This window comes from Mus musculus, chromosome 2 (genome assembly GCF_000001635.26).
Source record: "Mus musculus strain C57BL/6J chromosome 2, GRCm38.p6 C57BL/6J".
In the NCBI taxonomy this organism is placed as follows: Eukaryota; Metazoa; Chordata; class Mammalia; order Rodentia; family Muridae; genus Mus; species Mus musculus.
The window spans coordinates 168,508,679-168,526,802 of record NC_000068.7 but is presented as its reverse complement, the minus strand read 5'-3'; the positions used below and the strand labels follow the sequence as shown (position 1 = coordinate 168,526,802).

Sequence of the window (18,124 nt, the reverse complement as noted above, 5' to 3'; positions counted from 1 at the left end):
GTGTAATAGGAAGCGGCACCCTGAGCCTGTGTTGAGCTCAGCCCTGAACATTCCTGCATGCTGAGCATGCATTGGGCATTGTTTCCCACCCCCTACAGGGACTCACTGTGCCAAATAGTGGACGGTAGTGCACACTACAGCTCACTGAGAGGTTATCATTTACTGCCACAGGCTACACGTTTTCGAGCACACTAAATTTGCCTTTTTGTGCCTGATTCCTTTTATATAGAATGAGATTGTCAAGGTGTCAGCACTTTGCTCCTTTTTCCTGGCTCAATAATATTCCGAATGGACATACCACCCTTTGTACACTCATGTATCCGCCCTGGACATTTTGATTGAGATGAGGTAGTTTGCCAGCTGTGTTCTAACCATGTCTACTGTGAACATATGGTCTGTATAAAGCTTACCTGGGTAGCAGGCACTGTTACCATGGCACAGAGGAGACTCTCAGATGCAGGACTCCTGTCCACCACAGCAATGATGCCAAATATTATGCTGACTGTGGCCATCCGGGACCATTAGGATTGTTTACTAAATAATGGCAGCTGGGGTCCTACCGTCAGATCCTTTAAGTCAAAATCTCTACAACTGTTACTCTTAGCTAGGAGTGACCTTGTGTTCCTCCTTCTCCAGGAGACTGCAGCCCTGTCTGTGTGCATTTTGAGACGTCGCAGCTGGTAGGCAGAGTACTGCTGGCATCCAGTGGGAAGACAGGAGAGATTTGGGGTGCCCTGGAATACTAAAGTAGCACGTGACATGACCCCAAAGTAAAGAACGGTTCAGCCCTGAGGCAGGAGACATGGATGGAGGCTGAGAGTCTACATCTTAGAAGTCCAATGGGGTGTCGGGCTGGGGCTGGGGAGGAGCCAGACACTGGTGAGATCCCATTCAGAAGGCTTGGCCACACCTCGTGTGTGACACAGAGGCTTCTAGGAAGCTGGCTTGCTCTCCTTACACTTTTATTAAAGACTCCATCCCCTTTGGGGAAGAAAGGTAACAGGCAGTTGTACCCAGGTTGCTGGGAGAGGAGGCTGCCCCAGATCCATGCATTCGGTGCATTTGCGCAGTGCTTTGTGATTCACAGCAGGCTCCCACCCCTCAGAGAGCTAGCCGGGCCTGGCCCCGCCCTGCCGCCCCACCCCCACCCCCGGCTGGCTACAAGCCCTTGGCTGGTCTCCCCAGTAGCCATGACTCAGGTTTTCCACCTGTAAAATGGGAGGGGTGGCATCTCCAGCGCCAGCAGCCCCTAGCCCTCCACCCCGGCTTCATCAAAGGCGATTCTGAAAAGCCGGGTCTGTAGCTGCTGTTTTCACTGCTAGTAAAATTGCCTTAGCAGTGGTTCAATTAGAAAGCCAAGGGGCTCCCACGCTGAAAAGACAGGCTTAATGATGTGCTCATGTGGGAGGAATTAGCAGTTTTATCCCTGGCCCCTCTGCGCATCCTGGAGCCCACAGGTGGTGGGATGTGCTGTTGGCTCTGAGCAGACAACATCAGGACCGTGGGGCTGGGCAACCCACTGTGGAAGCCTAAGGAGTCCCTAAGTGCACCTGCTGACCAGCCCTGGGGACAGAGGAAGAGGGTGATGTCTGTCCGACATGGAAGGAAAGGGTTAAGTTTGGGCCTCACGCGGCCGCTGCGCTGCTCAGGCTCCCGGCTGGCTCCCAGCTCCCGGATGGGGAGGTCCAGGGGCCCTGGCATGGAAAGACCTGGCCCTCTGCCCAGCCCTCAGCTCTTAGAAGAGCCAGGAGCTCAAGCTGACTCACCAGGAAGGCGGGGCTGAGGAGGGAGGGAGGAGCCTAAGGGGAGTGGGAGGGGCCTGGCTGCCGCTAGCCTTCCTCTGTGGCTGTTGACCCACCTGCTTCTATTCGTTGTCTTCTGCCGCCTGACTTCCACATAGGGCTGAGGGGGTGACTCTGGGTGCTGGGGCCTGCTTCCGAGGGTTCCCATTTCAACAAGTCGGGGACCTGTAGATCGGCTGTTCTTGAAAGTATTGAGTCCCGCCCAGCTTTCATTCATTGTGGATAAAGACAGCAGAGATAAGAAAGCCCAGTCTTGCCACACTCGGCCACTTCTAGGACCTCTCTCCTGGGGTTGAGGATAGCTCGTCTGCCTAGCTTGTCTCAAAGTGAGCCTTTCTCCAGAGAAGGGCTAAGCAGGAGGGAAGATGGGAGAAAGTGGGGTGGGGGCACCCAGGGAACCTCCCAAAGGAGGCCAGGTTAAATAGGACCTTGGGTGGTGAGGGAGGGGCCACTCACATAGGGTGGAGGGCAGAGCCTAGGGTTACTCAGAAGCTCAAAGGTAGTAGTTTGCCTAAGAGGTAGCAAGGCCTAGTGCTTGGGGGTACAGTGCTTACCCAGCCTGCCTGAGGACCTAGGTTCCACCCTCAGGCAGATATACAATGGGTACACACACACACTATCTATCTATCTATCTATCTATCTATCTATCTATCTATCTATCTGAGAGGAGAAGACAGGGAGAGAGAGAATATTTAGACGTTCTAGAAATTAGCAGGAACATAGTGAGAATGAAGTCGTGGGGAGTATACAGCTTATGGTCAGAATCACCCACAGACTTGTGCTAGGTGTGCCCTTAGCTCACGTGGGGCTGTGAGAGTCTGGGTTGAAGAGTGTAAGAAGAAGCAATGTGACAGTGGAGACCTTCATGAGGGGGTCAACTCGTCCCTGCACAAAGGAGAATGAAGACCCAGTCCGTCCTGTTTCTGCTCCTCCTGGATTCTTTTTTTTTTCCTGACAAATGATTTATTAATGAAGTTTATTAACTCTTAATTTCCTGCAGAGAAACTTCCATATGTACAAATCAGCATCAAGTCTCCAGCAAGACCTTTGCTTACAGGACTACGCCCTCAGCTCCACAGAACAAGCACTGGTCCTGGTCACCAAGGAAAAACAAGTCTTGAAAAAAACAAAAACCCCAACGCTCTTGAACCTGGCTTCTTTATACCACCCGAGGAAAATCCTTTTATTCTACATTCTCTTTCCTCTTGGCCAGCTTCTAAAATGGCACTGGGGAAAAAGATGAAAAAAACCGTTGCTTATAGGGACGATGTTTCCAAAGAGAAACTGGAAATTAGTCTCTTCTTAAATAGAAAATAGTTTTAGCCTAAAAGATACTAGCATTAAGTAACATAAGAAAAACTTCAACTTCCAAAATTCAAAATGTAGACAATGCAAGCCTAACAAGGGTTGAGAGTGAGAAGCACACAGGAAAATCTGTAGCAAACTCAGATTTCTGGATTTTAACTTCCTCCGGGTGTGATGGTATCTGATAGCCACCAAAGCAAACTGGCTTTTCCAAGGATGTGATGTTTGGAGATGCCCACTTGGGTCTCCATTCCTACCTCTCTGCTGCAGCTCTGGGTTTCTCTGGTTCATGCTGTCTCTCTTCCTTTTGCCTTCAGCTCAGCGCTCTGCCCACGAGCTGCCCATGGTGGAGAGACAAGACATGGACAGCTGCCTGGTCTACGGGGGCCAGCAGATGATCCTCACGGGCCAGAACTTCACAGCGGAGTCCAAGGTTGTGTTCATGGAGAAGACTACAGGTCAGTGGCTTCCTCACTTTCTCTCCGTTCTCTGAGCTAGACAGAAGTGAACACCGCACCACACTCCAGCCTACTGGGTAACTTCCCGCTCTTCTGGCTCACCCCACGGTGACCCGCAGCCACGTAGATCACTGTTGATGAGGGTGACATACTCAGATTGGTCCTTGGACGTTTCCATGGAGACGAAGCTTGTCCTCCTTCATCAACCTTGTCTTGATAATTTGTTTTTCTTCACGCAGGAAAACATTTAAAAAAAAAAACTTTTCCTATTATTAAAAGGAGAAACTGGGTGTTTTGCAGCTCAGAGGCAGGCACTCCGGTGTCAAGAATATTCTGAAGTGGATACTTTGTCACTGAGGCTTGCTGCATAGGAAAAGAAGTGGGAAGAGGCTAAGCTGGGCTGTGGGTCCCCTTTTAGAAACGTGAGTGTCGGGTCTGATGAGCTGTGGACATCCTTAGATAAGCCAGGATCTCATCTTTCAGAGGCAAGATATCTAGGAGCGGGCAGCAGAGAGAATCTAGCTAAGTGCAGAGGTCTCTATTAGAATCTTGTAGCTAGATGACTCACAGTATGGCCTCCAGTGGGGACAGGGAGAGCAGCAGGCAGGTGCTGGGAAGTCCCATTGCTGTCACAGCAGCAGGGAGACTGCAGAACACATTCTGTGAGAAGCCTGAGGTCTGAGCTATGGGTGTGGGCATCCGAGGGATCTGTGTCCCCGGGGATGGGGTGACAGTGGGCACAGGAGACACACTGGGGTGGGGTGACAGTAGGCACAGGAGACACACTGGGGCAGGAACTGAAAGTAAAATTGACAACATAGTCTGTCCCCACATGGGAGGGGCTTATGGTCATGTTCTTTCTGAGACACAGTTGACACCATTGCTGCCTAAGAGTGGTGGGTGGGCCTTCTGTGAGGGGAACATGTTCCCGCATCCCTGACTCTTCTGCCTGGAGAACTTGTGCTGAGCAGGGAACAGGCAGGAGGCAGGGGCTGAGCCACTACCCGCCGGACTCTGTCGGATAAATCTCTCTGCTTACAAGGAGACATTTTTGTGTCTGCGTGTTCAACTGCACTTTCTCACTGCACAAACGTTTGTGTGGATGCTTCATGGTTCCCCAGAACCTGGCTGTCAGCGGTTGTGGTGCATCCCACTGTAGGGCGCTGCAGTGCTAACGTTATTAAGCTGGTTCGTTTCTGTTGAGACTGTGTCATCCAGCTAGAGACACATTTCTGTTTGGTCTGGGCATGCATGTTAGTCCCATTTCCCACTGCCGTGATGGATATCTTAACAGAAACAACCGAGGAAGGCCTCACTTTGGCTCCCGATTCAAGGGTCTCCAGCCTGTCACAAGGCAGCAGGCCACACTGCATCTGAAATCAAGAGGCAGAGAGCCCAGAAGGCTAGCGTTCAGCTCTGTTTTTTTAAAAATTTGGTCAGGCAGTTAGGGTGAGTCTTCCTACCTCAGCCAACCTCGTCTAGATCACTTCTCACGGGCACACCCAGAGACTCGTCTCTTAGTTGATTCTAGATCTCGTCAAGTTGATACTATTAACCATCACCACATGGTGAAGAGATGGGCACCTCCTTGGCGGATGCTTGAGCCTGTGATTAACACGGAGTGTGGATGTACAGGGTACAGTGCCTTCTCCAGGACGAGGACACTGTCCTCAGGCATGTCCAGACAGACATGACTTTAAAGCATCAAACTAATGAGATAAACACGTTTGTCACTCATGGCCAAGGTGACAGGGTATTGACAGGAAGGAATGTCTAAGAAAGATGGGAGGGCGGAACCTACTGAGGCCCTCCTGCTGGGGGCTGCTAGCCAGCTCTGGGTATCTTGGTCAGTAGCTTTGATGAACTGCTTGTTGAATGAGCGAGTGCTGTTGGTTACTGTGCAGCCCTCTTGGTTTCCAGAACCATCTACATTGTGGCCTCACCATGAGAACCGTTTGGCCTCCCTAAGTCAAGTGACCCTGTGGCAATAAGCATATGCCCCACCCATCTCAGCGTCCTCAAGCTGATGGTCAAAGCCAGGGCAGTCACCTGCAGACAATATGTAACCTCGGCCTGTGGTTTTGCCTCTCTCTGTGAACTAGAACCCTAGTCCCGCCCCTGGACTTGGGGTGTATGGGAGTCCTGTGCCGGAGATCACAGCTTGCAGTTATTGAAAGCTTGGGTCTGTCACTGTGGCCCTCTAGCCTCTTCAGAGCTCTGGCCACGTGGCTTGTGTGAGGCACGTGTTGTCTGTATGTGGGTTTGGGCAAGCGTATGAGATGGGGGTGGGGCTGTCAGCTGCATGGCCCTAAGCCCAGGCTCTGAGGTTAGACTATGTGATGGTTAGTTTTTAATGCCAACTTGTCACAACCTGAAATCACCTGGGAAGGGGCTTTTAATGAGGAATTGTCTAGATCAGGTTGATAGGTCTATGCGTAGAGAATTGTCTTGATGTGAGAAGATACAGCCCAACATGGGTGGTACCATTCCCTAGGCCCAGGAGTGGGGGAAAAAAAGCCACCTGCCTATAAGAAGCAAACAGGCAGCCTGAGCGCACTCATTTATCACTGTTCTTGATTATGGATGTTAGACGACCGACTACCTCAAGCTTCTGACACTTCACGGAATGATGGACTCTGACCCACAATGGGAAGCTGAATAAAGCCTTTCTTTCCTTTTGTTACCATTGCATTCCTCCATGGAAGAACAAAGAGAGTTCACCCAGAAAGCCAGTGGTCAAGAGCAATAACTACTCTGCTCTGTTCGCAGCATTTGCTTTGGTTAGACAGTCCAATAGGCCTCCAGATGAGCTATTTTCCCCCCAAGTTCTAGAGCTGAGACTCTAAGCGCAGAGAAGTTAGACAACTTACTGAAGGTCACACAGCTGGTACATGGTAGGGATAAGACTCGAGTCCAGGCAGTCTGGCTTCAGGCTCTATGAAAGCCCAGACCAGGGTTGGCTTGCTCTAAGGTCCTTCCCCTTCCTCAAAGCATAGACTTGAACCTCGTTGTAGTAGTGGAGAACCCTGTGTTCTGCTGAATTGTTGGTTATGGTGTCTGTTTTACCGGAGGGAGTGTCTTTCACTTCAGCTCCAGGATCTCAGGGACCAGGGAGGCTTCTAAGGCTCCCCAAGTATCCCCTGCCCCCCAAGAAGTGGGGTTCTCTGAGATGGGCATGTGGCTGCTCTCAGCCCTGATGGGGAACGTTGCTGTTTGCAAAGCACAGAGTCTGCTCTTTTGACCCTGAGGGTTTACCTCCTGCAGGGGGATCCTTGTAGCTGAAGTTGGTTTTTCCAAAACCCGTCCTGTGTCTATCTCCATGGACACTTGGCCAGGAGGCGCTGCATGGAGGGTGGGGTGGCCAAAGTTTTCCAAGACAGGGGAATCCCAGCTGCTGTTCCCATTAGGAAAGGTGACAGCTTCAGGCTAATCTTAGCCCCAGAGTTTGGTCATCGGCACCGGGAGGGAGCCTCAGCAGGCTTTTTATAGCTGTCCACTGAAACGGGCTTGGCACTGTCCTCCCCATCAGGAGGACCAGCTGAGAAGGTGGAAAAACAGCAAGGCGGGGGGCTGCAGGGTGCCTGAGTTAGGAGAACCCCGTGTTTTGGAAAGTGCGGTTCTATTTATAGCAGCATTTATAATAAGGATTATTGTGAGTTTCGGTCCCATTTTTAATTCTTTGTAGGACCTGCAGGGACCTGTGAGACTCGGCCTTTGCCCATCTCTCTGATCTCAGCTGACCGTCTCTCCCCCTGGCTTTCCCGGCTGCAGAGAAACCCTCCTGGCTCTGTCTTCAGATGCTCCGTGCTCCTTCCTGCCCCAGGATCTTCGCTTGTGCTGCTGGCTCTGTAACATTCTGCCCTTGTTCCCTCGCATACTGTGTCTCCTCTTACTGGGAAGCCATTCTCCCTGAGTGGTGTTCGTGTTCAAAGGCTCATGGCTCAACTGTCCAGCCCAATGTCACTTTTTGCCTGTCCCTTTTCCACGCTTTATTCTCCAGGTGACACTCAGTGTTTCACCTGTCTGTCTGCTCTCTCTTGGGTCCTCTGGTTCCCATACTAGACTGTCGGTTCCTTGGGAGCAGGGATACACTGTTTGCTGCTGCACTCACAATTATAGAATTATCTCTGTGCGTACTAAGTGTGCATGTGTCATGCTGAAGGAAAGCGGTGTTCCCCCCTTTATTGCCTCTCCCACCATGAGAAGCGGCTGTATTATCCCCATTTTACAGATAAGTTGAGGTTCAAAGCTATCAAGCCAGAGACCCTGGGTTAGCCCCTCCAACTGGGGAAAGATCTGGAACCCCAGCATGTCATTTTCCTGATCTCTGGAGTGATTTCTCTTGTCATGTCAAAGAGAAGTCAAGAGGATAGTTCTGTTCCTGTGTGTTCTACAAAATAAAAGATGCATAGCCTTCAAGGGAAGGTCAGGCTGGGAGGCCAGGCTGTTCCTGCCCTCGCTGGGAACCCTGGCCCCTGGCCCCTGGCCCTGAGCAGAGTCGGGGGTCCCAGCAAAACATTGCAAAACAGGAAAAAATCTAAGGACACAAAAACACAAGCCGTGTGGTTGAGGAGACAGGGTTGCCATGGCTCCAGGCGACTCTCGAGGCTGGCGTGATCCAGTGTTTTGGAAGGTTCCTCCATGTGACACAGGGTTTTGGAATTCTTCAGCTGGTAAGTCCTTCTTAATTCAGGCCCCTAGCCCTGGCCAAGCCACTCCCGGGCTCTCGGTGTCCCGCGGGGGCGTAGACTGGACACAGGCCCACATCAAATTACTCAGCTCTACAACTAAAAGTTTTTGAAGCGGGTTTCTTGTTTTGTTGGATGGTTTTCTTGGCTCGGTCTGATGGCAGAGGCTCCCATCACCTGTCGGGAAGGCAAATTGATTTTTTTTTTTCAAGAGGAGGCGTGGGTGGTGGAATTCCCTTTTAACCGATGAGTCACCGAGGGCAGCCGTGACTCACTTTATTATTCCCAGGTTCCCAAAGGCTATATCGCTTTTGGGCTTTGTTTAATAAATAGAATCATGTATGCGCTTAAAATACATTTTGAAACATTTTTGCTCAGCAAGTATTCTTCCATGAGTGCCCGTGATGAGGGAACCTGAGGTACCTTTCTAACGCCCCCTCCTGCACCTGCTTCTCTGTCATCTGGGGTGTGGCTTCCTGGGGTCTGGAGGTGGGGGGTGGACTTCTCTGAACAGTATTGACCCCAGGCTGAATGGCATGACTAAGATTCAGGGGACCTTTGCCCTCTGTGACTCACTGGAGGCCGGTGCCATACCCTCTCTCAACTGCCTCCAAAGACAGAGGCCAGACAGCCATTCTGAAACCCCGCTGGAGACAGAAAACACACTATTTTCAGATAGCTGCATGTGTACCCCAGCCTCTTCGCACAGGTCAGTCTCCTGAGGTTCTCAAGCCATCGCTTCTCCCACCTCCACCGTACTCCCAGGCCACTTTCTCGGAGGTAGTACGTCCTCGCAGCTCATCCTCAGTCCCTGTGGAATTCTGGGAAATTCCTGGCCACGCAGGAAGAAGTTTCCTGGTTAACCTGAGTTGGAGTGTTTGCATCCGTAGGAATAGGCAGAGCCAGGCATGGTGGTGCCTGCCGCTCACCCCAGCGCTTGGGAAGAGGGAACTGGGATGTGGCTGAGCTGGTAGAGGCCTAGCACACATGAAGCCCTGGGTTCTATCCCCAGCATTGGCTAATCGCTAACCTGGGCAGCGTACTGGATGCCAAACTGTAATGCCTGCCCTTACTTAGAAGATGGAGGTAGTAAGATCAGAAGATCAAGGTCACCCTTAGCTACAAAGCAAGCTCTAGGCCCCCTTGCGCTCCATAATAATGCCCTGTCCAAAACCATCAAAAATGGAAAACACATAATAAAAAAAGGGGAAAAAAAGACCTGGTGCCAACAGCCCTAGTGAGCCAGCTGCCCTGCAGCCCTGTAGGGCAGTAGCTTTGGAAGGCCCATCAAAATCCCCAATCGGTCCTCTGATGTATACCTGGGGACTCAGTTTCCCCAACTCTAAAATGAGGGCAATGGTGTCTTAACATACACAGATCAGGACTTGCATGTATAGGCACACAGTGGGTGCTCTGGAGTTCTGACCTCTCCACATGGAGTCTACAAGGCAGGGCCCGTTGCTTGCTTGGCTACTAGAAGTGACCCTCCTGGCACAGCGGACCTCTTTCTCATGGAGATCCTTCAGACTTCTGGTGTTCTGGCCCAGCAGAGCTGGAGTGATGGCAGCTCCCTTCCCTCTCTACGGATGGGGGTGCTGAGTCACACAGCAGTCCACAGACTTCCTTGAGGTGACAGAACTTAGCAGTGAAGGGCAGGGCCCCAAACCCCAGTTTCCTGGTTCCCAGGGCTCCTGGTGCCTGCAGCCTGCAGTTGTCTATAGACAATGTGACGCTCGATGTGATGCTCGGTTCTGAGGACAGAGGCTGCAGAAGGGGTCAGGGGGAGGCAGAGCTCACAGAGCCTCTGTGCAACATGGATTGCCACTCACTCGGCCTCCAGGGCTTCCACAGCTACCTTGTGTATTTATTGAGCATCTACTGTGTGTCAAGGGCAATGTGACAGATAAGGTTTCTGCCCTGGGGGTGGAATATTTCAGGCTTGTTTATAGGCAAGGCCTGAGTCTGCGGGCCGGTGTGCAGGACAATAGCTTCCTGTGACCCTCAGACAAGCCATGAGCTGCTCTCATGCCTGCATCCCAGGAGCTGTGACGAGAGAAGCATGCGTGCTCGTAGAAAGTAAACTTGGTGTCTGAAGTCTGACTGGGCAACCCCAGCTTTCATTGGTGAAATCTGGAAACTCTGGAAAGTAAGATCAGGAACTTTCCAGAAGAGACGGCTTTGAGAAGAGCCTTACAGGAGGGAACAAAAGATGCACAGACCCTATAAGGAAGAGTGTCTCAGGCCAGAGCATCGGTATGGGAGCCTGGCGGTGATGGGGGTGGGCATTGTGGGTAATGGGATGAGAGACATCAGAGACATCTCTTCTGGGACTTGTAAGCACTGAGGGGAGTTTATGTTTGTCACTAAGGCCCTGGGAAGTAGATGGAGGTTTTCAGTGGAGAGTGTGATGTGGTTTTTGTCTTAAGATCACTCAGATGATCCTCAAGTGCAGACAGGAAGAAGGGCAAGCAGATAGCAGGAAATAGACACTGCCATACTGGCCTGGGATGAGCCCCACCAAGCCAGTAGGGTCAGGAGAGCGGCTTGGTGTGAGAATCCAGTGGCTTCCTCTGCAGATCTGTTAAGCCTGTCCAGGCAGCATCCCCATGAGACCCTAAGCTAAGGGACATTCCTGACCTTCCCGACTGCGCCATGCTCCCAGGAAGACCCACTTTATGCTAGTGACTTCAGTGACTTCACTGCCCTCCATTTACCCGGTGCTCCAGGGCAGGACCAGGCTGAGCTGTCTCAGGCCTGGTTTCCTAAGTGAATTGACGCTTGGGTTTCCCCCATACAAGCTTCAGCCCGTAGTCAGCTCAGGGCCCAAGCGCTGCATCTGTTTGCTGCCTTCTCCTGAAAGCTGTCTGGCTCCTCCTAAGAGTGATGACACCACTCTCTCTTCCAGGCAGACAGCTGGGCCTCAGCCACCTTCCCCAGGCCTGCTGTTCCCTGTGATCCCCTCCCTAAGCCTTCTGATCTGCCAGCAGATACAGAGTCACAGGTCTGTGTGTCCATCTGCCCCCCTCCCTCCATTCTGTTCCCTTCTCTCTTCCCCATTTCTCTCTCCTTCTGCCCATCTGTTTTGTTTGTTTGTTTGTTTGTTTGTTTGTTTGAGACCGGGTCTCATATAGCCTGGGATGGCCTTGAACTTACTGTGTAGCTGAAAGTAACAAGAAACTTCTGCTCCTCTTGCTTCTACCTCCTGGGTGCCAAGTTTATGAAGTACTAGGTATCAGTACCCTGGACCTGTGCAGGAGAGGCAATCACTCTAAGAACCAGGCACTATCCCTAGTCCTGTCCATCTTGTTTATCTGTCCATCCATGCATCCATCCATCTGTCCATCCATCCATGTGTGCATCTTTCCATGCATCTGTCCATTCATCCATCCATTTATCTATGCATCCATCTATTCATTCATCCATCCATCTATCCATGCATCCATCTATCTATCCATGTATCCATCTGTCCATCCATCCATCCATCCATCCATCCATCCATCCATCCATCCATCCATGCATCCATCCATCTGTCCATCCATCCATGTGTGCATCTTTCCATGCATCTGTCCATTCATCCATCCATTTATCTATGCATCCATCTATTCATTCATCTATCCATCTATCCATGCATCCATCCATCTATCTATCTATCTATCTATCTATCTATCTATCTATCTATCTATCTATCTATCTATCTATCTATCTATTTATCTATCTATCTATCCATCCATCCATCCATCCATCCATCCATCCATCCATGTATCCATCCGTTCATCCATCCATCCTTGCCTTCTCTATCCCCCAACCAGCCCTTCCTGCCTCCACCCACCCTCCCCTCCTTCCATCCTTCCATCCATCCATTCATCTGCCCCTCCCTCCCTCCATCACTCCCTGCCCTCCTCTGAGCACTCTGATGAGATTGCCTAATGAGAATACCCAAAGCCTGTGCTGTCTACTGGGCTGAGCCTTCACTCCCACCTCTCCCTGCAGCCTTGCTAAGGTTCCTCTGTCCCTAGCCTCCTTGCTAAAAACTCCTGGCTCCTTTCTTTCCCTTCTGACTAAGGCCGGAAGGGCATTCTCTGTGCTGGCTGCCAAGCCCAGTTCCTTCTGGACTAAGGGAGTTTCCCCAAATATCTGCTCCAAAGACCAAATCCCTTTATTTCATCTCAGGATGGCCGCCACCAAGCACTGTGTCACCAAGCACTGTGTCTTCTCTCAAGTCTGTTCCACAGGGGCCAGCATGTCTGAGCTGCAGTAGGGTTGGGGACTGGGAAGTAGGAGATGCTGGGCTGAGACCGGGGAGTTCCCTGGGGGCTAAGTTACATGACGTGTATGCTTGCCCCATATTCCCCCCTCCTTCCCCAGCTTCCGTTCCATGAGAGAAGCCACAGTCTCTGTGATATGAAGGTTGGAGAAGGCTGGGTGGCTGCAGGCGTCATGGGGAGCAGGGGGCAGAAGCATCGTGGCTGTGAGCACCAGGAGGGATGGGGGCAGAGGCAAGGTCCCCATTCCAGGAGAGTAAAGACCTTTGAGTCTCTATTGTGAGCTCTGGAGAGAGGCAGGTGTTGTGTTCCAGTCTGCGTAAGTCCTGGAAGTATGCTTTTCCCTGCCTCTAGACCCGAATGGGCCTGCAGTGTGGATGTCACCCACTTGAGCTATGCTGAGCACTTAGCTACTATGGTTGTGGCCCCAAGGGTGCCTGTGGACAGGCAGGTAAGCAGGGAATCACTGTATACACACTGTAAATTGTGTGTGCTGGTGTAGGCCTGCAACCGGAGCATGTTGGAGGAGACCCGGGAGTCGGGAGTCGGGAGTTCAAGGTTCATCCTCACTTACATACACTTGGAAGCCAGCCCAAGTTACACGAGTGTTTGTCTCAATCTAAAACAAACAGACAAACAAACAAAAAAGATTAGAATGCAGTCCAGTTAGAGCCAGAATCCTATTCTGTGTGTGTCTTGAATAAGTGAGAGGAGACAGGAAGGTGTTGCTACAGTGTCTCCTCAGCTAGCCCAGCCAGAGGTGCCACCTGGGAGTGACTTGGACCCAGGCTCCCTGTCTTTTTTAGTGTTTGGCTTTGAGATGGGATCCAGATAGGCAGGTTTACCTGGTCTGGAACTCACCATTCTCCTGCCACTGCCAAGCACTGGGACTACAGACTAGCACCGCCGTGCCTGTAGTTGCCTATGTCCAAACAACCATGTTTATAGACATTCAAGATGGTGTCATGCCACACATACTGGTCTGTATAATCGTGAGCCAGGTTGTTGTTGTTTTTTTTTTTAACAAAACCTATGTGTTTTCCTGTTAGGAAAATATAGATATGCCTTATTCTAAGGACTGCCCAGTATTGGCATAACTGATATCTACCTATCCCTCTATCTACCAATCTATCCATCTATCTACCCATCCATTCATCTACCTACCCACCCACAACCCATCCATCTACCCATTCACTCATCCATCCATCCATCCACCTGTCTGTCCATCCATCCATTTATCCATTTATCCATTTATCCATTTATCCATCCATCCACCCACCCACCCACCTGTCTGTTCATCTATCCATCTATCCACTTATCCATTTATCCATCCATCTATCCATCCATTCACCCACCCACCCATCTACTCAGCCACCATCACTCACTGAGCCTTTCATATATCCACCTGCCCATCTACTTACCAATCCATCTATCCACCATCCACCTACCATCCATCTACCCATCCTCCTATGTATCTATCATATACCCATCCACTTACTCTATGTCAATCCATCCACTTGTCCATCCTTTCTTTCTTTATTGGCTATAGGCTGCCATAATGGACCCAGGCAGCCCTTAGCCGTGAGTCCCTCCCATGGCCATTCTATTTATTAAGCAAACAATGCAACATAAGACTCCATCCGCCAAAGCCTGAAATAGCAACCCAGCCAACTCTCTTTCCCTAGAGGCTGGTGTGAGACCCCAAATTCTAAAATAAAATGGTGGTGGTACCCATGGTAGCCTGACTCCCTTTTTTTTTAAACTGCCTACTTTAATACTCAGCTCCATTCTGGGAGGAAACTAAAACACAGAGAGGCTTAGCTCCCACTTGAAGCCACACAGGCAATTAGTGCTGGCTGCAGGACTTGAACCTAAAGTGAACTTTAGGGAAACTTTTGAAGGCATTGCCTCAAGGGAGTAGCACTCAGCATAGGTAACATTGCCTCCCCATGGCCCTGAGGACATGTGCACCTGTGAGTGTGAGGTGCAGGGGGGGAGAAAGGGGTGGCACTGGACACATAAACCACACCCTTTCTTTAGAGCTCAGCCTCCAACTGAGCCTTCTGGGTAATGAGGTTAAGTAGAGAAGATGGCTGACACAGCTTTCGCTTCCTGCTGGGGTGCTAGCTGTTTTGCACAGACCTGTGTGTGCAGGCTCAGTGAGCATGCAAAACCAGCCTGGGTCCTCATGATCCTGCAACTTTGAACCTCTGGGTCTGGAAGGGTCAAAAGGCAGAAGGGAGACCCTGGCTTTAGTCGGCTTTGGTCATTGCTGGCTGCATTTTCTGGCATGCAGTCTTTTCTCTCCTTTTCCTCCTCCTCCTCTTCCTCCTCCTCCTCCTCCTCCTCCTCCTCACTCCCCTTTCTCCTGTTCCTTTTTCTCTTCCCTCCAAATCCTTACCTTCCCAAGGCCTGAGATTACTGGTGTGTGCTGTGACACCCAGCTTGAAAAGACCCATTAAAATGCTTTCTATATATTAAAGATTTATTTTTTTTTAGTTATGTATGTGTATGTACACCTTGTGAGTGCAGTACCCACAGAGACCAGAAGGGGGTGTTAGGTCCCCTGGAGCTGCCCTGTGAGTGCTGGGAATGGAATCTGGGGCCTCTGCAAGAGCATTGAGTACTTCCAACCACTGAGCTGTCTCTCCAGTCCTCTAAAAAGACCCATTTTTCAAAGCAAAGCAGCAGGGAACCATGTTGCCATCTCCTGGAAGAGACCCCACCTCAACACCATTTCTTTGTAGATTCTAGCCATGCCCTGCAGGGAGAGAATCCCTGTTAGTCTTTGACTTTAAAATATGTGCGTTTTTACTTTTAACTCGTGTTGAGATAAAAATCCCACGTTCAAATAACCCTCGGACTCCGATGTAACATTCCCAACTGAACATCTGCCAGGCTCCTATGCCATGATCTATACATTCACTAGGAGATGTGAATGCTCTAACAATCTCATGTTTTAAATTGGAGACAGGGAGACACAAATCTTATCCAAGGCCACCTAGCTCATTGGGGCAAGCGAGGATTTCAGGCCAGGTCTATTTGTTGCAAAGTTTGGGATAAAATGGCTGAGCACCACAGGGGACAGTGAGTTGGCACTGTTATAGGGCATTTCCAAAAATGGTGTGTCACACCAGACCTGCCAGTGCACTGGAGTGGGCCGGTATTTCCCCCAACACGTTCTTCCCACAGTCCTTACCTGCCAGCTCCAGAGGGCCCTGCCTAGCATAGCAGCATCCTCAGGGTACCCAAGTCTTAAGAACCTAAGCTCTGAGGGATGAAATGACATATGGGTGTGCCCAGCCCAGGCGGCCCGATCCTGCTAGCGCTAGTCTGCCCCATGACACTAGCCAGTGTTCCCCTCTCTGACTGGGACTCTTAGTGAGATAAAGGCCAGCTATGCCTTATGGGAAACATATGGAAGAGCAGATTGGAACCTGAGGGACAAGCAATGTTGGAACCGGGGCAGGCATTATGAGTTAGTTAAGAATGCTAAGTACCTCAAGCAGCCAGGGCAGCAGTTGAGCTATACGGGACCTTGATGGCTGTGTTAGTGCCAAGTGATGCAGGAGGCAAGGCAGCTTTGAGAGAGGCTAATACATTCACCATTACAGCGGGGGTGACTGCAAGGTCCTGCCTAGAGATGTCCTTTCTCAGCCTCTCAGAGTGGTGGCCTTCCTCTGCTGGTCTCCTGGAACCCTCTCCTTTGCTACTTGGTGGGGCCGATTGTACCCAATAGCTTGTATCTTTACACAAACTTCCTTTGAGTCTTAGGTTCCCTTCTGATGGTGCTGAGCTGATTCGTTTCTAGGCTGTATTCAAGCTCTTGTTGGCCGTGTCTCAGTGGGCAGTCATACCCCTTTCTCCTGGATCCATAGACCCAAAGAACATATCTGTCGTAACCCACGGCGATACCCATTCATGAACAATGCCATCCTGCATGTCAGTATTTCCTCTGCCACAAATCAAGGATGGGAGATGGGCTGGAAGCCGGTGTCAAGCCCACTTGACGGTTTTTCAAGGAATTCTGTCTGAACCTCTCAATGATGAGCTTTGGAAACTCATCCAACCCCCTTCTTTCTTTCATGACTGTCTTTTTTGTCTATTTCTTGAGAGTCGCTCTGTAGCCAAGGCTGGCTCGTCTCAGCCTCTCAAGTGCTCCTTAAACCGGCTCATGTGGAATTAGCCTCAGGACTGAGAGGCTGGGCAGGAGGGAAACCCTTACAGCTTCCCGTGTGGGCTTCTGGCTGTTAGTGAGTTGGGTTGGAACCCATGGATCCTGGCTGAGTAGCCTGGCTCTCTGTCAGTGACCTTGGACCCATCTCACATGAGAATGAGGATTACCCTGACAAGTTCTGTCTGGATCTTTGCACATTGCAGAGCTGGGTTTTGATGGGTTCAGCCAGGTGCCTTTGGCCATTTTTCTTCTGCCTCTGGAGTGGCTTCTCCTGATCCCTCAGCAGCCATTACAGCTGACGACATTTTTGTATATTTCATTATTACAATGTGGTTGTTAGACAGCCAAGACTATCACCTGGTCCCTTCCACAGGAATCTAAGATCTTCCTATCTCCCTGTTATCCCTCTCCCTCTCCCTCTCCCTCTCCCTCTCCCTCCCCCTCTCCCTCCCCCCTTCCCCCTTCCCTTTCCCCTCTCTTTCTGTGGTATTGTGATGTGTTTGTGATCAGGTGCATCCATATGTGTGCATGTGAAGGTCAGAGGTTGATGTTGAGTGTCCTCCTGCATCCTTCTCCACCTTACTTTTGGAGTGATGTGTATGTACATCTGTTTGTGCCTGAGCAGAGGCCAGAGGAGAACACCTTATACTTTTGAGCTGGGGTCTCTCACTAGAGCTAGGCTGGCACTGGTAAGCCCCAGAGAGACTTCTGTAGTCACTCACTGCAGCATTGGGACTCAGGCACAAATGTGGCCATACTTGACCTTTTAGATGCTAGAGTTCAAGTTCAGAATTGCACCTCACCGAAGGCCAAGAGTAGAGCCTTGGCTGTTACCAAGTACTCTGGCGTATCCCTTGCTGTGAGAACCTCCAGCCACACCTGTTCTGTAGCAATTACGGGGTTTTTGTTAGTTTTTGGGGGGAATGGGGGTTTCCTAGGTCACTAAATTCAAATGCTGTTCACAGCCCACATTCTCTGGCCCACACTCAGAGCTGGGGACCTACGTGATTACAGCAGACACTAATGGCTTTGCTCCAGAAAGAGGGGGTCCTGATGCCCGATGTTGGGGTGTGTTCTGTGTCACTGTAGCGAGCAGGGTCGAGGAACCCAGTGGGTGCTGACTCAGCACCTTTCCACCGTTTATTAGCTTGGAGAACGTTCCCTTTCTCATAAAACCATTTAATATCCTTCAGCATTCACGCTCCACAAACACCCTGGAAGCCCTCATGGAAATGTTTTGTTTGAGTGAAAATGGCCTAGCGGTCAGTGTAGGTGGTCAGGAGAGAAATCTATAATTTGAAAATAAAGAGTTTTGTTTGGCCCTGTTTGCTGGCCTCAGACTCAGGGAATCAACAGCCCTCAGCCCCTGAGAGGGAGAAGCCACTGCCTAGCAGAGCCATGTCATCTGCTGTCACGACTCTCATGGGAGCCC

The 18,124-nt window shown here is 50.7% G+C and overlaps 1 protein-coding gene across 18 annotated transcripts in view; it reads left to right on the top strand.

Moving 5' to 3' along the window:
* The window catches only part of Nfatc2 (nuclear factor of activated T cells, cytoplasmic, calcineurin dependent 2), a 125,248-nt gene that overhangs the window by 74,855 nt on the left and 32,269 nt on the right, over positions 1-18,124 (top strand). For 12 of the 18 annotated variants that reach the window (NM_001291173.1, NM_001291171.1, NM_001291170.1 and 9 more), the window contains one exon: positions 3,425-3,565. In NM_001291173.1, the coding sequence (NP_001278102.1) occupies positions 3,425-3,565 (141 nt within the window). Of the gene's footprint in view, positions 1-3,424; positions 3,566-7,250; positions 8,607-18,124 lie in introns of those variants that run through there. The other 6 variants (NR_111897.1, NR_111898.1, NM_001037178.2 and 3 more) reach the window with 1 other exon arrangement.